The sequence below is a fragment of the Garra rufa genome, chromosome 18 (assembly GCF_049309525.1).
Source record: "Garra rufa chromosome 18, GarRuf1.0, whole genome shotgun sequence".
Taxonomy (NCBI): Eukaryota; Metazoa; Chordata; class Actinopteri; order Cypriniformes; family Cyprinidae; genus Garra; species Garra rufa.
The window spans coordinates 27,445,507-27,459,934 of NC_133378.1; the positions used below are offsets into that span (position 1 = coordinate 27,445,507).

A 14,428-nucleotide genomic window follows, 5' to 3' on the forward strand; every position below is an offset into this window, starting at 1 on the left:
ACTGTTTGTTTATGTGTGGAAAGGTTGGTAGTGCCGATTGTTTTTTTGGCATATCTCGGACCCTAGGCTGACCAGAGAGACGCGGATTTTTCACAGACAATTTATGGGGCAGGCAGCGAGCGGATCGTGAAGAAAGGTCAGCTGAAATTGACACTTTATGTTTTAGGCTAGAAATCGCTGATACAACCTTTAACCACTAGAGTAAGGCTGCTCTTAGTGGGTTCATGAGCGCTAAACAGTTGCTGACCCCCTGGAGCTTACATCTCTGAAAACATTGAAACAAATTTTCAAAATAGACGTTATTTGTGTTAACAAACCGCATATTTAAAGTCTAAACAAGTACATTCTTGCTTTAAAAACTCTTAAAACAACATTCTGTGACACAAAAACAGTATAATTTATAAAATTACAGTTGATTTGGGCCTCCGCTATGACACTCTGTGAGGAATCCCCCAAGCAGAGTGAAACAAATGGTTGAATGGTTGGAGTTCTGATATCACTAGAATACCACTCTCCTCTCAGCCAATCAGATTTGAGGACCAGAAAGAACTGCTGTATAAATATATGTAGTGTATACACACCATTTTATCATACATGTGTTGTTCTTAGTGGAAGTCCAAATCCATGAAATCCAAATGAGAACTGTTGTTAATCGACCTCTTTTTACACTTTACAGACATTGATGAGTGCCTGAGCACTGTGGATGGAGAGCCTATGTGTGACCATAATTGCCATAATTATGTGGGGGGCTTTTACTGCACTTGCAGATTGGGATACCGACTCCACAACGATAAAAGACACTGTCCTGGTAAGATAATGGATAACAGAACAGATAAAAGCCCTGACCTGTAGTTTCTCTGCTCATTGATTATGAAATGTATGGGACATTATATGATATTATATACAATCCTGTGTACTTTCATTTTCACAAAAAAGCTAGTTACAATAAATGCACTATAAATAGCATGTAAAGCACTGAGACACAGTAGAGATTCCTTAATGTTTTCTGTTCAGTAAGTGGAAAAGTGGATTCTATGCACGCTGACTGTCTGTATTTCCGCTAAAATCTCAGTGCTACACAAGCTTTCACTATTGTATACTCACATAATGAACTGTAGCAGTAGCAAACTATTTCTGTCATATTTCTAATAGCTGTCTATCACTAATAATTACATTATTATATAGTATATTATATATAGTATATTATATGAAAGAGTAAAAATTAAGTAATGAATTCCAGAAGCTAGTGTTGACTGTCTTGTCATGTCAACACTTCCTCTAGATTCAATTTTGTGTTAATTTTCTCATAATATTGTAGGAAATTGTGGTGGCCACTGAAGCTAAACGTGAAAGTAATTGTGCACAGAGTCCATAATTGGTTACCTGATTCATAAAAACTCTTTGTGCAACTAAAATCTCTCTTAAAGGAAGCCCCTGGTATTAAGACTTGTATGGCGTTATAAAATGTAATTATTCTGCGATATGTAGTAGACATATTATTGTCATTGTGCAGTTAAAAAATAAAAAGAAAGAAATTGTGTTTCACAGAAGAAAGAAAATCAGAAAGTTTAGAAAAATATAAGAATGAGTTTTAATCTTTGGACACTCAATTTTTGAAAGGGCACTATAAAAATATAATACATTATTAAAATGACAATTTAATAGAATTGAAAAATATATATATTATAGTACTTTTAACATTATCGTTGATCTATATCCAGCAATAAATGCATATATGAGCAACAGACCGCCTCTTTGTCTGTAATCTAAGATATGTAAGCATATTTATTCAGAAGAAACACAACTTCTAGCTGTATAAGTTCCTATCAAATCCCAATATTTTTAGGAAATATTGCCATATAGCTCAATACTGATTTATGCTCCAGTATGCTCCTCTTGTACATCACAGACCTGTTGAAACAGCGGTCACAGCAGCAGGCTGGGCAGCCACGGCTCACCACACACTATCTATCAGCCCTGTCAACAGCTCTTGATTGAGCTAGCATAGCCTATAATCGAGGAGGAAATGGAGTCACCAAATAGGGGTTTGTTATATCATTGATAGGGTGGCCTCAACTAACTGTGTGGCATTTTTCGATATAAACAAGGGTTGTGTAGGGTTTCAAATAGACAAATTTACATTTTCAACTTCTGTGAAAACTTATGCCAGAAATGGATTAGAAATAAAACCTCCTCTCATTTAAAGTGCTAATGTTTACTGTGATTCTCGATAGTGCTAACTGGCTTTAGCTTGAAGTGTGGTTTAGTAACAGACTGATGATACAGTGGGCAGCATCTCGCTAGTCTGCCTGTATAGAGCAGTTGATCTCTGTCACTCTAAGCAAGTCCAGGTTAATTACCATTGGTTCCTGAGGCAACGGTATTATAGAGATCAGTTGAAAATTGATACCTGTTTCAAACTGTATACTGTGCTAATGGTGGGTAATTAATCACAATTACCAGCCTAGACATGCCTCTTAATTGTTTTTCGTTGCTAATGGGGAAGATAGAGACATCACATCATATTGCGCAGAAGGGAAGACAGAAACAATGACTTGTGTCTGAATCATTTAATCATATGAACCAGTGTTGTTTTTGACAACCATCTTAGATTTAGTCTTAGTCTTAGTCTTTTGGACTAAAATGCTTCTTAGTTTTAGTCAAATTTTAGTCACTTCTATATGTGATAGTTTTAGTCCAATTTTAGTCGACGAAAAGTCAAAAAGGTTTTAGTCTAGTTTTAGTCAAAAAAAGGGAAAAAGATAGTCTTTTAACAAATTAATGTAGGTCAGTAAGTATTTTGCTGTTGGGTAGTGTCACTTATAAGTTCTGAAAATAGCAGATCTATAGTTCAACACAATGTGAGCTTCCGGATCGACAATTTTCACCAATAATTACAATAATGAAGGAATGTTTTAGAACATAAAAGACAAACAAGGATGGAATGCTAAAACGGCTTGCCATACTAGTATAGCAAAGAGTATTTAATGCTAAAACGGCTTGCCATAGCGTCAGATACTTTTTAAGTTTTAATTGGCATGCACAATAAGCGGAAATGTCATGCATTTTAAACGTCTGACGGACCACCCACTAACATTTTCGTCTATTCTCATCTCGTCAACGAAAACTCACACACGTCTCGTCATGTTTTAGTCATCAACGAGCCATTTTTATCTCGTCATCGTCTCGTTATCGTCATGAAAAAAGTGGCGTCAACGAAATGATTTCGTCATCGTCATCGTTGACGAAAACAACACTGATATGAACTTGTTGGGGTTCATTTATTAAATTAATAGTTTGGCCAAAAATAAAAATCCTGTCATTTACTCAACGTCAGTGTTCCAATCCGGTATGACTTTCTCTATTTGGTTGAACACAAAAGGATACATTTGATCTAAATGTCATTTATGCGATATTCCAAGTCTTCTGAAGCCATTTAAAAGCTTTGTGTGAGAAACAGAACTCAAGAACTGCTACTACTGGATCACTAAATCAGTGAGCCAATTCATGAATGTGTCATTCAAACTGAATCAACTGATTTGTTTAAAAGATTTAACTCAAAAGATCGATTTGTTCCTGAATCAGCCATCGCTGCTTCTTTCATGAATTTGCCTAGGTGTATGTCAAGAGTTTTCATGAATAATAGTGTTTTAGTAAATGTTTCTTTTATAATAAAGTGGTATTTTGAAACATTTATTTTACCTTTGCGTCATTTAAAGCCTTCCTGTAGCTTATAGCAGTATAGCAACACAAAGGTCATGGATTCAATTCCTAGTGCAAACATGAACTAATTAAACATGTACCTTGAATCCAGTATTTTTCCCTGTAAGTTGCTTTGGAGCAAACAAGAAGCAACGAGTGCAAACGAGAAACATTTTAAAATTTCTTCTTTTGTGTTCCATGAAAGAAAGTCAGTCAAATGGGTTTGCAGCAACTTGATTTTGATGATGGCATTTTCATTTTGGGGTGAACTATTCACATATGTGACCCTTGACCCCAAAACCAGTCGTAAGTAGCACGGGTATATTTGTAGCAATAGCCAAAAATACATTGTATGGGTCAAAATTATCGATTTTTCTTATATGCCAAAAATCATTAGCATATTAAGTAAAGATCATGGAAGATATTTTGTAAATTTTCTACCATAAATATATAAAAACTTGATTTTTGATTACTAATATGCATTGCTAAGAACTTCATTTGGACAACTTTTAAGGCGATTTTCTCAATATTTCGATTTTTTTGCACCCTCAGATTCCAGGTTTTCAAATAGTTGTATCTCAGACAAACATTGTCCTATTTTAACAAACAATATATTAATTGAAAGCTTATATACTCAGCTTTCAGATGACGCAAGAATTTCAATTTCGACAAATTTACATTTATGACTGGTTTTGTGGTCCAGAGTCACTTATTTATTGAAGTACTGTGCTCTGTACAGTACATTTTGTACATTTTATGTACATTTTCAATTTGGGGTGAACTATTCACATATTTATTGAAGTGCTGTGCTCACAAATAAACTAAATAAACGATTGAATATGTACAGTTGAAGTCAAAAGTTTACATACATCTTGCAGAATCTGCAAAAATGTTCATTATTTTACCAAAATAAGAGGAATCATACAAATTGCATGTTGTTTTTTATTTAGTACTAACCTGAATAAGATATTTCACATAAAAGATGTTTACATATAGTCCACAAGAGAAAATAATAGTTGGATTAAAAAAAAAATGACCTTGTTCAAAAGTTTACATACACTTGATCCTTAAAACTGTATTGTTACCTAAATGATCCACACCTGTTTTTTTTTTTTTTTTTTAGTGATAGTTGTTCATAAGTCTTTCGTTTGTCCCTGGACAGTTAAACTGCCCGCTGTTCTTCAGAAAAATCCTTCAGGTCCCACAATTTTTTTGGTTTTTCAGCATTTTTGTGTATTTGAACCCTTTCCAACAATGACTGTATGATTTTGAGATCCATCTTTTCACACTGAGGACAACTAAGGGACTCATATGCAACTATTACAGAAGGTTCATTCACTGATGCTCCAGAAGAAAGAACAATGCAATAAGAGCCAGGGGTGTAAACTTTTGAACAGAATGAAGATGTGTACATTTTTCTTATTTTGCTTATTTTTTCTATTTACTGCCCTTCAGAAGCTATAGAAGATATGTACATGTTTCCCAGAAGACAAACTAAGTTAAATTTACCCTGACCTTCAAATTCAAAGGTTTGAACCTTTTTTAATAGTTGCATATGAGTCCCTCAGTTGTTCTTATGGTGAAAAGATGGATCTCAAAATCATACAGTCACAAACCATTTGCCAGACCTGAAGGATTTTTCTGAAGAACAGAGGGCAGTTTAACTGTTTAGGACAAACAGGATACTCATGAACAACTATCAATAAATAAAAAACACAGCTGTGAATTCAGGTAATGACACGGTATTAAGAATCAAATGTATGTAAACTTTTAAACAGGTTAATGTTTTATAAATTCAACTATTATTATCTCTTGTGGACTATATGTAAATGATGCTGAACTTCAGCTTTGAATCACAGGAATAAATTATGTGAAATATCTTATTCAGGTCAGGTCTATTTTCCAAAGTATCTAATTATCACACATTATGTTTGTAATCCTTCATAAATGTCACTCTAAAAGTAAAGTAGTGACCGAAAGCCCTTTCTCTGGCCATTTTACAGGTTGAAAGGTTTATTTACTCCTGAGCATCCTGAATCAATGTTGCAATTTCCTGCGGCTCTCAGTGTTAAATGTGGCATGGATAGTTGTCTGTTAAACGTATGTGTGTGTGCTTCTGACAATTCCCAGTGGGTGTGAAAATGCATTTTTTCCACTGTAGCTGAGTGTAGTGGGCAGGTGTTTCGGGGGAGGTCAGGAGAACTGAGCAGTCCAGAGTACCCAGGTGTTTACCCCAAGATGAGCCAGTGTGATTACACTATCAGTTTGATGGAAGGCTTCCAAGTGACCCTCGATTTCCTGGACCTATTTGATGTGGAGACTCATCCTGAAATCCTCTGCCCTTATGACATCCTCAAGGTTGGTTATTTCACAATCAGCAAGCACTGACAGCACTCCAGCTAGGAGGGTAGGTCAAACCTAAAACAACAGCCATAATAGTAAAAGTATGTGTGTGTACAGATGTGTGAGTCACTTGAATGGTGTCCTTTGGGAACTCTATATATCTATGTCTGATAAGATAGAGTTAGTCCAGCTTTATGACAAGAATTTAAAGACACACGTATGGAACAGTTTACCCCAAAATGACAAATGACTTTGACTTTCTTTTTTCTGCAGAATGCATAAAAAGATATTTTGGAAAATGTTTAGAAGTCTTTAGGGTCCAAAACAACACCGAAACCCATTTATCTTCATTTTATTTCCAAAAAAAATATTTTCTTTTATGTAGCATGGAAGAAAGTAAGTCAACCATGTTTGGAAAGACATGATTGACAGAATTTGGGTGAACTATCCCTATATTATGTTGCAGGTCAATTTGACTGTTTTTTACTAGTCAAATTACTAGACTAATTGCAGATCAATTTGACTATTTTTTTGAGTTGTCGTAATTATGGTTTACCTGTGATGTTTTTTACTTTATAGGAAACAAAACACTTTTTTTAGCAGGAAAAAAGGTGTTTAAACAATGATGATTAAATACTGATAAAAATACAGGAGTATGCAAAAAACAACAGGTGTTTATTAAAAGCCTGAATAAAAAAATAAAGCTAATTGTGACTTTTTTTCTCACAAACCTTTTTTTCTCATAAACATAAACTCATAATTCTGAGAAATAAAGTCAGAAATGCAAGATATAAACTCACAACTCTGACCTTTCTTTTTCCTCAGAATTTTTGTTTATTGTATTTTATTTGTAATATTTTATTTTATTTATTTATTTTTATTTTATTTTATCCCCCCCCCCCCAATATCTTCTTTTATGTAGCATGGAAGAAAGTAAGTCAAACATGTTTGGAAAGATGTATGCAAAAACAACAGGTATTATACCTGTTTCCACCACTGAATAAAAAAAAAAAAGAAAAGTTAATTGTGACTTTTTATCTCACAATCCTGACTTTTTTTTCTCACAGTTTAAGTTCACATCTTGCAATTCTGTCTTTTTTTTCTCAGTATTGAAACAAACAAGTTAGAATTGCAACATATAAACTCGCAATTCTGACTTTTTTTTCTCAGAATTTTTTTTAATTGTATTTTATTAGTATTTTTTATTTTATATTATTTTATTTAGAAACAACAACAGGTATAGAAGCCATTTTCCACGACGAAATAAAATAAAACAATAAATAATAAGTTACTTTTTATCCCAAAATTCGGACTTTTTTCTTGCAATTGCAAGTTTACTGTACATCTTGCAGTTCTGACTTTATTTCTAAAAATTGCAGGTTTATGTCTCAATTCTGAGAAATAAAGTCAGAATTGCAAAGATATGAACTCACAATTCTGACATTTTTTCTTCAGAATTGTATTTCCTTTTTTATTTTATTTTATTGTATTTATTTATTTTTATTTCATTTTATTTCCCCCCCAAAAATATCTTCTTTTATGTAGAACAGAAGAAAGTAAGTCAAACATGTTTGGAAAGACGTATGCAAAAACAACCGGTATATATAGAAGACAGTTTTCGCTGCCGACTTTCTGACTTTTTTTTGTATTTTATTTTATTGTATTTTGAAATTTTATTTTATATTATTTACTTGCATTTATTTTTATTTTATCCCCCCCCCCCCTCAAAAATATCTTCTTTTATGTAGCACTCATGGATATTTAATATTTGCTAAATATAATGATAAAGTGCAGATTAACTACAAAAAAGAAGTAGTACAGGCAATAAATAATACAATATTGCAATAATTTTAACAATAAAATATTTTACATGGTTTACAGAATCCCCACAGTCGTATATTGTTGCACTATACTGAGCTATATACTATAGCTTCAGGAAGATTGTTTATAGTACAAGTACTGTTTGAAGAGAGATATAATATGCCTTCTAGTGTCCTTGTTATGTGTTAAAAAAGATTGATTTTAGAGTGTTTACACACATAAGATTAGCTCTCCATGAAAGTAAGCATGATAAGTGCTTAAGAGTGTTTACTTTCAGCACTGATTTTTATACTCTGCATCAAAGCTCATTTGATTTTAATGACTAAAACCAATCCCATTTTATGGCGTTTAACAGCTTGTTAAAGCAGTGGTCTTTTAGTTCAGCTTTTTCCCCCCCTTCACTGCCTTTTGGTCTTCTGAGCACTGGTGTTAAGCGACAAACTACTCCACTAATCACTGACCTGAAGGCTGTTGAATACATAATGTATGCTCTCTCATGCCCTCCACAACTGCCTATTATTTCTCCTCACCCTCCCACCTCCCAAGAGACTTGTTTATCTGTTGCCATTTGTATACACTGACAATTTAAACTGTTTTGTTTAAGATCACCGCAGGTGGAAGGGAATACGGCCCATTTTGCGGCAAAACCCCACCAAGAAAAATAGAGACGGGGACTCACAAAGTGCACGTGACCTTCCGCTCAGACCACTCGGGGAAAAACAAAGGCTGGAAGATCAAGTACACCAGCACAGGTACTTTACTACCCTTTTCTGTTGTGTTTTAGAAGTAAAAACTAAGAAAAACTACATTTCACATTACATTACACAGCCACCCGCCTACTTCTTTGAAGCACAGTGTTGAGCAAAAAAATAGTATAAAATGATAAATAGTGTGAAAGCTAGATCTGATGGCTGTCTGAACGTGATGCATTAGAAATCACATTTAAATGACAAGTTAACGGCCTGTTTTCCAGCATCTATGTTTTTATTACCAGTGCTCACTGTTCCCTGCTCTCATAGCGCAGCCATGCCCGAACCCTGTGGCTCCTCAACACGGACGTATTCAGCCCCAGCAGTCTCGGTACATCATGACGGACACTTTCAGTGTCACGTGTGATCTGGGCTATGAATTAACTCTGGTAACCTTTTACTTTCTCTAAGATTTAAGAAAAGGAGCTTGGTATGCTATTTATGGACTTAAAAGTGACTTTTTGCGTCTTTAGGGGGAGGAAACTTTGCCCTTTTATCAAGCCACATGCCTGAAGGGTGGATTTTGGAATGGGCCGATGCCTCTCTGCAACAGTAAGTTGTAAAAGGATCCCAGATAAGCGTGAAGTGTGTATAATCGTCAATGGGGTTCTACTTACGTACCAAAGAGGAGGTACGTTTTAAAACCTGAGGTGTTATTTCAAGCTGAAGTGAGTGAAATTCTTACTGCAAACTCTGATGAAATGGTGATGACAGTTATAAGAAAAAAGCATATTTTTGATACATTTAGGATTTGCAGTGTTTCATGAACAAAACAACAATAAATGCACTTGGTAAATTGAGTGATTAAAGCTTACTTCAGAATATTTCAGAAGTAAAATTGTGTGACTTGTTATTACAGAAATACATTTTTCTTATCTCAGTGGCAAAGTTTTTTATTTATTTATTTTTTTAAGGTGTGGATTACTTTGAGATAATCTCTGAAATATATATATTTTAATTTGTATGTCAAATAAATGTATTTTATTCTAAGAACATTTTAACACTTTAATTTTTTTTAGTAGGGAAAAGTATGTTTAAACAATGATGATTAAATATTGATCAAAAATACAGGAGCATGCAAAAACAGCAGGTTTATATGGAAGCTTATTTCCACCACTAAATCAAAAACAAAACGTTTTATCTCACAATTCTTTTTTTCTCAGAATTCTGAGAAATAAAGTCCGAATTGCAAGATATATACTCATAATTCTGACTTTTTTTCTCAGAATTGGGAGTTTACCTCAAAATTCTGACTTTTAAGTTCACATCTTGCAATTCTGTCTTTTTTCTCAAAATTGAGACAAAATTTGGTATGCTGAGAAAAAAGTCACAATTCTGAGAAATAAAGTCAGAATTGCGAGATGTACTCAATTCTGACTTTTTTCTCAGAATTGCGAGTTTATCTTAAAATTCTGACTTTTTTCTCGCAGTTGCAAGTTTACATCTTGCAATTCTGTCTTTTTTTCTCAGAATTGAGACAAAAATTTGCTATGCTGAGAAATAAAGGCAGAATTCTGAGAAAAAAGTGAGAATTGCAAGATATAAACTGACAATTGTAACTTTTTTCTTAGAATTGCAAGTTTAGGTCTTGCAATTATGACTTTATAACATGCAATTGCAAGTTATGTCAGAATTGTGAGATACAAACTTGCAATTCTGAGAACATATCAGTCTTTTACCCTCAAAAATTGGACTTACAACTCGACCCGACTTCTCAGAATTGTTAGATATAAACTCCCACTTGTGAGAGAAAAGTCTGAATTGCGAGATACAAACTCGCAATTGTGAGAAAAAAGTCACAAATCTGACTTTATTTTTCTAAATTGCGACTTTATTTCTCAGAATTGCTAGGTAATATCTCACAATTCTGACTTTATAACATGCAATTGTGAGTTCATATCTCACATTTCTGAGAAAAAAAGTCAGAGTTGTGAGTTTATATCACAATATAATCGCAAGTCAGACTTGCAAGTTTACATCACAATATAATCGCAATTATATTTTTCTATTTTTTCTATGCAGTGGCAGAAACGGGCTTCCATAGGCATAGGACTGAAAGTAGTGGTCAAAATTAAAAATTTTAAGTTGACTTGCTACATTGCAAATTCTCAGTTGCTCAATTAAGTTATGTGAACTAAATGTCTTTAAGTTAAACCAGCTGAACGTTTTCAATGCAACGATCAGCATAAAACAAGATTTGACCTCCAAAATCTTTTAGTGTACAAGGTAAAAAGTGTTCAAATGCGCAGAGCCAGACATTCAACTTAAAAATATGGATATGCTTCGGTTTCACCAACATTGTCATTCGTAGTATGTACAAACTGTGTCAATGATCAAATATCCCTCTTTTGTAGTTGTTGATTGTGGAGATCCTGCAGAAGTGTGTAATGCAACTGTGAAATTCACCACAACCACATATAAATCTGTGGTTAAGTATTCTTGCGAAAAATTCTACACAATGAAGGCTGGATCAAACGGTAAGGGACAAATGTCACAATATAGTAAAGTATTTGAATATCAACACATACTACAAATTAATCATTACTGGAGGTTTACAATGTGGAGGAATCTTGTTCTCTCTGAAATTAGGAGTCTATACCTGCTCACATGACGGCTACTGGAGAGATGCCCTGGGTGGAAAAATACTCCAAATTTGCTCACCTAGTAAGTTTAATTCATATGGTTTATCAGTTTTATTTACACTACCAAATTTTATTATACATTACCATTAAAAGCATGGACACATTTGACTGTTCAGGCAAAAATGAAAATTCTGTAATTAATTAGGCTAGAGCGGGGCACAAACTAACCGGGGTTAATTGTAACACACGTGGTTTAACTATTTCCACACATGCTAGCATAACCAAATTTACTGTATTTACTAGTTGCCATAGCAAAACTATGCATAGAAAAAAGAGCGCCAAAATTCAAAAGCCTTTTGACGATATCGCTGAATATTTATTTTACCATAGTAAAAGTACATTTCTGGCTGAAGTAATTTTTTCATTTCAGTTTTTAGTATTCATTTAAAATTAGACAAATCTGCTATTATTTTAATCTCCAACTTGTTATTTATCAGTTTAGATAGTTTATTAATGCTTAGCAAACCAGCAGAAGACACTAACCAGTTTTAATCTCCAGTCGCGCAGATGGGGAACGTTGTACCACTGTGTTACAATATGCCCCGCTGTTATTAAACTATGCTATTCTATGACGTTAGCAATGCAATTTACACTACTTACTTCTAAGGATTTTGATAAGAAACCACAAGAAACAGGTGAATAAAGGCTGACAGTCAATGTTTAATGTTCAGAAGTTATTATTTCAAGAAATGTAAAGTATTTTGGCTGGTTTATGTGTGTGGTGTTCTATGAGAGCTGTGTGTGGAGGGAGGGGAGTGTTTTTCTGAATGTCTAAATGTGTTTCATCTGTTTGTCTACATTGTTTTGAACTACTGTACAGCTGTGTGTTGCGATCAGGGCCGTTTCTAAGCATGGTTGCGATGTGTTCATTGTCAAACTCCAAAATTAGATAATTTTTATTAAAAAAAAAATAAAATAATCTTTATTTGAAAAAGTTAACACGTGTATTTTATTGACAAAATATTTTAGTTTGTTGTGTATATTTTTTCATTCGATCAGATAACATTTTAAGCTGTCATATGGTCGTGTTACAACGTGCCCCTCAGATGTTACAATGTACCCCACCTACGGGGCATGTTGTCCACGTTTCACTTCCTTTCTTTTGAGGTAAATAACGAAAAACGTATACACTGTAAATATGAAACAAAGCGATATATTAGTACTAGACAAGTGTGAAAATAATGTGGATAAAAATTGTACTCTGAACCCCACGTGGATTTACATAAACCGCGAAATTCAAAAAGTGTTAGGTTGTGCCCTGCGCTCCCCTACTCACCCTCATGTCGTTCCAACCACAAAAGACCTATGTTCATCTTCGGAACCGTAATGAAGATATTTTTGATGAAATCTACAAGCTTCCTGACCCTGCATAGATAGCATAAAGTACCATAAAACAGCTAAATAGAAGAACCAGGATTAATGAGGAAGGCTTATTGTAAAGTGTGATTTCTAGACCTGGAAAAGTCATGTAAATGATCAACAGCTCAATTCCATGAGCATTTTTAGAATAAATATGCATTTTTGTAGCTATGCCCAGCTCTAAAAAATTTTATTGAGTGGAAATGTGAGTATAAATATATGTAAAAATTTAGTAAAGCATGGACAACATAAAATTGTTATCAAAAAAGTTCACAACCATTGGTTTGTCGGCTTCACAGGGTGGTCCAAATTTTTCCCTTGTAGTTTATATCAGTGTCATACCTATGTTCGATTTTTAGTGTCATATGAGAGACCACAAAAAAAGAAAAAAGAACGCTGATCTGATGTCTGCTGTGTTTCAGTTTGTGGCCAGCCTGAGCTCAAGCTTTCCAAGGTGATTGGTGGGGAGACTGTCGAAAAGAATGAAATTCCCTGGCAGGTCATGATACGAACAGGCCAGCGGTTCATCGGTGGCGCTTCTCTTCTTTCCGACAACTGGGTCCTCACTGCTGCTCATGTTCTGAAAAGCTACGATTCTTCCAACCTGCAGCTGAAGATGGGCATAGTCAAACAGAATGACAATGAGGCAGTAGTTGGCGTTCCAGAGAAAGTCTTCATTCACCCTCAGTACCATCACGATAATGTTAACTTCAACCATGACATTGCCCTAATCAAACTGGAGTATAAGGTACCTGTCAGTAAAGCCGTCATGCCTGTGTGTTTGCCTGGGAGGGAAGAGCGGTTTGTTTTGAAGACTAATGACGTCGGGAAGGTGTCTGGATGGGGTGTGTCAAATGTACACAAACCTACGATGCATTCCAGAATTCTCCAGTACGCACATTTACCCGTCACTGATTTTGAGGCATGTAAGGCTAAATATGACTCCACAGTGACAGATAAAGGGAAACTAGTTGTGACAGAGAACATGATATGTGCTGGGGTCGCTGACGGGGGAAAAGACTCCTGCCAGGGGGACAGTGGAGGGCCCTTTGCATTTATGGACACACAGAGTAAGAGCTGGTTCATAGGCGGTATTGTGTCATGGGGTCACGGCTGCGCCCAGCCTGAGTATAATGGAGTTTATACTAAAGTGAGCAATTATCTTTCGTGGATTGAAAAAATCATGTCTGAGAACAGTTGAACAGTGTTGAAACGTTTGACTTTGATTTGATAGGAATTTATTATTGACCAAATTATCTTTAATTACTTTTACATACTTTGCATGTGACATCTCAGTCATAGACAATTTTTTCTGTTTTATAAATCTTTTTTGTGCAGCATTTTGGCTGGCACTTGCACTTAAATGTGCTATATGAATAAACTAAACAAGAGGCACACAATTTTTAATCTTTTAATTTGTATGTGTCAATTTATATATATAACCTTAAGGCTAATATATTCATACTAAAAGCCCAAAAACTTTATTTTGATTTCAGGGTTTATTTGGTTTTCTAAAAGAACATAAAGAGAACAGAGGGTGTGCTATACTGTGAATTATTTTATTGATTCATAACTGTTTTCTTTAGTGGACGAATGAAATAATGAAAATGGCATAATCCAGAGTTGCTTGTTTCATTTTCATAAAGCTGGTGTTAATGCAGAGGTGTTTGTTTAAAAGTCAAGTAAGCACAGGCATCATGATTTACAGTCATTAGGTTCTTATGCATTATGCATCTGAGTTACTCTTGTTGTCTTCTGTCAACGGGGACTGTAGGGTCTCTCCAGCCCCATGTAATTACCTCTCCAGTGCTA

At 34.7% G+C, this 14,428-nt stretch overlaps 1 protein-coding gene across 1 annotated transcript in view; it reads left to right on the forward strand.

Annotated features, from left to right (window-relative positions):
- The window catches only part of masp2 (MBL associated serine protease 2), a 15,983-nt gene extending 1,942 nt beyond the window's left edge, over positions 1 to 14,041 (forward strand). The window contains exons 4-11 of the mRNA XM_073823497.1: positions 650 to 808; positions 5,864 to 6,060; positions 8,471 to 8,618; positions 8,886 to 9,004; positions 9,089 to 9,167; positions 10,970 to 11,092; positions 11,205 to 11,279; positions 13,039 to 14,041. Of these exons, the coding sequence (XP_073679598.1) occupies positions 650 to 808; positions 5,864 to 6,060; positions 8,471 to 8,618; positions 8,886 to 9,004; positions 9,089 to 9,167; positions 10,970 to 11,092; positions 11,205 to 11,279; positions 13,039 to 13,817 (1,679 nt within the window). The 3' untranslated portion in view covers positions 13,818 to 14,041. The remainder of the gene's footprint in view (positions 1 to 649; positions 809 to 5,863; positions 6,061 to 8,470; positions 8,619 to 8,885; positions 9,005 to 9,088; positions 9,168 to 10,969; positions 11,093 to 11,204; positions 11,280 to 13,038) is intronic.
- The last annotated feature ends 387 nt before the right edge of the window (positions 14,042 to 14,428 follow it).